We start from the raw sequence: 6,000 nt of genomic DNA on the forward strand, positions 1-6,000 counted from the left end.
CTACGTGACAAGCACCATGCTAGGTACTTGGGACAAAACGATGGCCAGCCTCAAGGACCTGACGTTCTAGTGGGGGAGGGAGGACTCGGGGGGGACCCTACCTAAAATCCTTGTCCGTGGACGTCATCTTCTCCAAGAGGTTGGAGATGTGGAAGGACACGTTGCTCATCTTGCCAGGCGGCGGTGGCCCCGCAGCAGCCGGAGGGGAGGGGACTGGGCTGGAGCGGGTGGCACAGCGAACGCAGAGGCCGCGGTGCGGGGGCCGGGGCGCGGGGCCGGGGCGCAGGGGCTGCACGGAGCAGGGGCTGGGGCGCAGGGGCTGCAGCGCACCGCCTCCCTGGGCCCGGAGCCGGCTCTGCAGAATATGGCTTCCTGGGGCCGGAGCGGCGCCGTCCTCTGCCCGCTGCCCGCTGCCCGCTGCCCGCTGCCCGCTCCCCGCCCGGGCAGAAGTCGCTGGAAAAGCCCCGAGCCCGGGCACTGTGATCATGAGATAGAAATAGCCGCGCCGGCTCCAAGCTCCAGACTCCGGGCTCTGCGCTGGGGGTTCGGGCCGCCCTCTGCCGGCAGCAACCTGTGCCAGCCCCGCCCCAGCGCGGGAGGAGGAGGGTCTTTAGCGGGGCTAGGAAGGAACGGATTTGGGGTCTGGGGACCTGAGAAGGAAGCTATGGGGGGCCTAGAATTCTGCATTTCTTAATGGAAAGGAAGCGTGAGGGGGTTTGTGGATGGAAAAGGGGAGGAATTTGGGTGTAGGAGACAAAAGAGAGAGGGACTGGGGGCATTTCCCCTCCCATCTTTAATGGAAGAGGGGAGGTATTTTAGGGTACGGAACTAGACAGAGGAGGGTTTGGGGGTGGTCTGTTGATAGAAGAGGGAGGGATTTGGAGATAGGCGACCAGAGAGGGGAGGGCTGCACTCCTGTTGATGGGAAGAGAAAGGGAGTGGAAGTAAGAGAGAAAACTGGAGAGGAGTGAAATTTAGGGTATCTGAAGGGGGAGAGGGAAGACAGGAGGGATTTGGGAATAAGGGACCAGAAAGGGGAGGGGTTCGGGAATAGAAGACTGGAGAGGAAAAGGATTTGTGGTCCGGAGACTGGAGCCAGCCCAGGGTGGGATTTGGGGAAGGGAGAAAGAGAAATTTGGGTTAAAGACTGGAAAAAGAAGGGGGACTGGTAAACAGAGGAGGGGGATTTTAGGGGCATGGCACAGAAGAGACAGAATTTGGGATAAACTACAAGGAAAGGAGGGAGAATATCTTGAGATTTAGAACTGGAAAGGATCTTACAAAAACCGTTTACATTTCTATATGCTTTAAAGTGAATAGGTTGCTTCCTTCATAATAAGTCAGTGACATAGGTAGTACTTATTATTATCATCCCCATTTTACATACGAAGAAACAAAAGCTCAGAGAGGGATTCCATCCAGGATGGCCCAACTAAGCACAATTCACAGTCACACAGAATCCCAGATCTTTGATTCTACTGGATGCTCTCATGTGCAACAAGTTTGGGGGGAATGGAGAAGAGAGAAAAGGAGAATTTGGGAAAGAGGAAGAAAAAAGGGGGGACATAAGAAAGGAGGTGAAGGCCAACTATTTCTAGGAGACTTCCAGAGGCTACCTTGCCTAGGTGCATGATACTTGCTGAGTCAAAACCAAGCTAAGTAGCAGGTAGGGAATGAAGAATTGGCCCCCATATACCGGGGGCCAGCTCCTTCCCTCCCCCTCCGGTAGCCTGTTGTTAAATGTTTAGCATAAGCATTTTTACTTCCCAAAACGGGCAAACCAACAAATCAGGGCTTGATTGTTGTTTTGAATGCCTAGATTTAGGAAAGTGATGGAGCAAATGTTAACACAGATTAAACTGAAAAGTGTGGTATGCCTTTTAGAGAGCCAGTTGTTAAACATTTACCGGCATACCCCTGGCTCCAGTCTTGGCTCTGACACTAATTAGTTTTGTGATTTTGGACAAGTGATTTAATCTCTCTGTTCCTGTTTTCTCCAATGGGGAAAAAAAGGCAGAATTGAACTTGCTAACTCTTAAATTCGGTCACCCTCAGTTTGGGCTAAGAAAGACAAACATGACTAAGTTGTGTCCAGCGTTTTACTTCTCTCAAAGCTGGCAACATCCATGCATGGGAGCTAACAGTTTGGAACTGAGAGCTCATGTTGGGGTTTGGGTGTAGAGTTTATATAGGGTACACAGGGGTGACATCATCATTTTACCTCTGGACAGAGGACTTAAACTCTTTTATCAGATTCCCTGGATTTGGGCTAGCTAAACAAAAGAATCTGTCTCCACCCAATCTTCTCTACCTTAGATTAAATTACCTGCAGGCTCGGGTGGGGTTTGATCAGGATGAGGAGACTCTATGCAGTGTCATTATCAGTAATGTCCTGAAAAAAAAACAACAAAAACCACTGAACTTTGGAAGAAGAGGGCCAGGGGAAGCTCTGAACCTCCAAGATAATGATTATTAAAAATAATTTTTCACAGTTCCTTCCCAGCTCTGCGATTCTAATTCTATGACAAATTTGTTCTCAGTGATGTTTAACAGTAAAGGTAGGGAATGGCTAAATCAGCTGTAGTATGTGACTGTGATGGAATCCTACTGTGTCATAAGAAATGAAGTGCGGGTTGGTTTGGGAAAAACACAGAAAGACTTTCATGAACTGATGCAAAGTGAAATAAGCAGAACCAAGAGAATATTTAATGTTTGAAGAGTAACTGTGAATGACTAAGGCACTTTGAGTAATATGATTATTCAAATAAACTATTGATAGGGTTCCGACTCTGGGAACTTCCTTTAGCTTCCCTGGAATCTCCTCACTTAACCTGGCTTTTCATACTCAAATTGAGCTCTCCTTGTATCTCCTCACAGAATCTGGCTTTTCATACTCAAATCTGTGGCCATTGTCTATTACCTCTTGATTACCCCACCTGCTTCCCACCTAGGTGCTCCCTAGTCTGATGTCTCCTGATTGCCTCCAGCTGTTTCCAGTCTTTGACTCTCCTTGGATTCCCTCCTTGAACTTCTCCTCAAGACCCTTCCTAAACCCCTCCTCCCATCACCCTGGACTACCAGACCACCCCCCAGATCCCTCCTATACTCTTTTCTGTATTTAAGTTCCATCTTGCCTCCATGAAGGCGCTCAGATTCAATCCAGCTCAGACTCTGTCTAGCTGGGATTCTATCTGGCCCGCTTGTGAGTACAAGCGTTACAAATGCTTAGGTTCCTTAAGAGGCAACCCAACTTGGTGAATCTTTAATAAACTTTGTTTTCTTTGGCTTTAAGAAGGCTTGAGTAGAATTCATTCGAGCACGACCCAGACCGTTGGTATTTTGGGGTCCACAAGTACCCCTCAACCTCATCACTATGAAGGTCTTATGAAAGAAAATGCTGTCCACCTTCAGAGAAAGAACTGTTATATGGAAGTATATAGTTTTAAGTTCTAGTTATATGTCTGTATCAAATGCTTGCCTTCCCTAACGTGGGGCTGGGGGGGGGGGAGGGAGACAATTTGGAACTCAAAATGTAACCAAAAAAATTTTTTAATTAAAGACAAAAAAATCCTTGGAAATATGATGGTCTAGTACTCTTGGCATGTTTATTAAATGTAAGGGGAGAGTTCTTTGAATCTAAAGTCTGGCAGCCCTTACCTAGAATTCTTTAGTTCATTTATACGGAATGGTCTATCATATTAGCTAATCTTGGGAGGTACTGAGAGCCCAGCCTTGAAGGTATGCAATTCAATTCAGGTTGTTGAATTCATTGTTGTTGAATTGAATGGAACATTGTAGAGAGGTTTGGTTGGATGCTGAAGGTGGTTGAAGAAAGAGCTGTTGCCTGGCTGAATCAATCTTTGAGTGTTGTAGGGAAAGAACAAGGGTGCTCACCCAAGCAAAGTCGGCTCAGTGTTGGGAGGGCATGATGGTGGTGATGGTGGTGGTGGTGAAGTGATGATATGATTGGATTTCAAGAAACCAGAAAGTTCTACTGGACTTCTCCCCAGTGGCACACTCCAGAATACTGGACTTGGAATCAGGAAGGCCCAGGTTCTAATCTTGCTTCAAATACTTACCAACTGTAGGACCACAGACAAGTTATAACCTCTCCAAGTCTCAGTTTTTCTTATCTGTAAAGTGGATAATCTAATGTAGTGTCTGCCTCAGGGTTGTGGTGAGGTTCATATGCAATATTGTTTGTGAAAATACTTTTATTGCAAACTTTATCCCTTCCTTTGTGAGGGAGGGTAACATCAGGGAGTGACTCAGCCTCTCTCCTAAGCAAGAGAATATGAATACTCCTCCCACCTGGGCAGAACCCCAGATGAGAGACCACACTAAGGGAAACCCCTCAGAGGGGCTCTGTCTTAGGCTCTTTCTTTTAGCCTTAGACATATCTTTATATCTTCTCTCCTTGTCCCTCTTCTCTCCCTCATTTGGAAGTTGGGGAAATTCCCAGCAATCCCCTGGGTTTCCTTAAGTACATTTGTATCGATACCTTCAGTTTTCACATTGCCTACATTTTTCTCCCTCTTCCTCTCCCAAAGGGCCACTCCTTAGAACAACGACTTTAAAGAATGAAAATGGATTTCCATATCTATTATTGGGACCTGATTTGTTCATCATAATTTCACAGCAATCAATTTGATTGTTTTGTCATTGTCCATATAGGGCTTCTTGTGTTTCTCCATATTCGTCATTTCTTGTTGCTGTTCAGTTGTTTCAGTTGAGTCTAACTCTTAATGAACTCATTTGGGGTTTTCTTGGCAAAGGTAGTAGAATGGTTTGCCATTTTCTTCTCCAGCTCATTTTATAGGTGAAGAAGCTGAGGCAAACAGGGTCAAGTGACTTGCCCAGGGTTGGTTGGTTGGTTGGTTAGTTGTTGTCCTTCATTCTCCAAGAGGACCAAAATGATATCATTATACTACAGTCAAGTTTCAATGTGTCTGATCAGACCAATACAAGATCAGAATGCTCTACCACAGGTCAGGCAGAAATAGTCCATGTGAACATTTGGGGTGGATACTCTAAATCTGTGCATCCTACATTTCCATTGACCTGTTTCAATTCTGCTTTGCTCGTAGAGCACAGCACCTTCTCTGATGTGGGCACGGCCATGCTGAGTGGTCCTGTGCTAGTGTCCCCCATGTCACATAATCAATTCCAAAGTTTTTAAGAGAGACCTTGACAGTGTTCTTGTTTTGCTTCTTCTGACCCTCATGTGAACACCCACTGCGTGTGAGTTCTCCAAAGAACAATCTTTCTGGCAGGCTTACATTTTGCACAACGTGGACAGCCCATTGGAGTTGCACTCTCTGAAACAGAATTTGAATGCCTGGCAGTTTAGTTCGAGTAAGGACTGGTGTCTGGTACCTTATCTTACCAGGTGATCTTCAGAATCTTCCTAAGACAATTCAAATTATACAACGAGCAAGTGTCTGAGGCTAGATTTGAATTTGAGAAGATGAGTCTTCCTGACTCCAGGACCAATGTTCTGTGCATTATGGCACCATATAAGCACCCCTCACCATTGCTTACAGCACAGTAATATTCAGTTATATTCGTGTTCTACAACTTGTTTCTCCAGACCATGCCACCCTGGGGTGTTATGAGGCTCAAATGAGATAATGGATGTAAAGAACCTTGCAAACCTTAAATGACTATCTAAATGCCAGCAATCATCATCATCATCATCAGTCTGTAGGCATCAGCTCTTCAGTGGTGATGACTTCATTTCCTGAGTCTTCTACTACACTATTGCTGAGTTCAAACAATGTTTATAGAGCAATGCTATTGTATATATATATACACACATATATATATACACATACACATATATAAAATATGTAATTATAGCACAGTGCTAGTAAATGTTTAACAACCAGCCTGTCTGGGGGAAAGTGTTTTTAAAACTTTTTAGTTTATTCCGTGTGGCTGTCATTTTCTCCATGACTTTCTTAAGTCTAGATAATCAAGAAAACAATACATCTAGCAATC

The 6,000-nt window shown here is 45.4% G+C and overlaps 1 protein-coding gene across 1 annotated transcript in view; it reads right to left on the bottom strand.

The window, feature by feature from the left end:
* CAND2 (cullin associated and neddylation dissociated 2 (putative)) overlaps positions 1-517 on the bottom strand; it is a 50,276-nt gene extending 49,759 nt beyond the window's left edge. The window contains exon 1 of the mRNA XM_072598423.1: positions 102-517. Coding sequence (XP_072454524.1) covers positions 102-487 — 386 coding nt within the window. The 5' untranslated portion in view covers positions 488-517. The remainder of the gene's footprint in view (positions 1-101) is intronic.
* Between the last annotated feature and the right edge of the window lie 5,483 nt (positions 518-6,000).

Source organism: Notamacropus eugenii, chromosome 3 (genome assembly GCF_028372415.1).
Source record: "Notamacropus eugenii isolate mMacEug1 chromosome 3, mMacEug1.pri_v2, whole genome shotgun sequence".
Lineage (NCBI taxonomy): Eukaryota > Metazoa > Chordata > Mammalia > Diprotodontia > Macropodidae > Notamacropus > Notamacropus eugenii.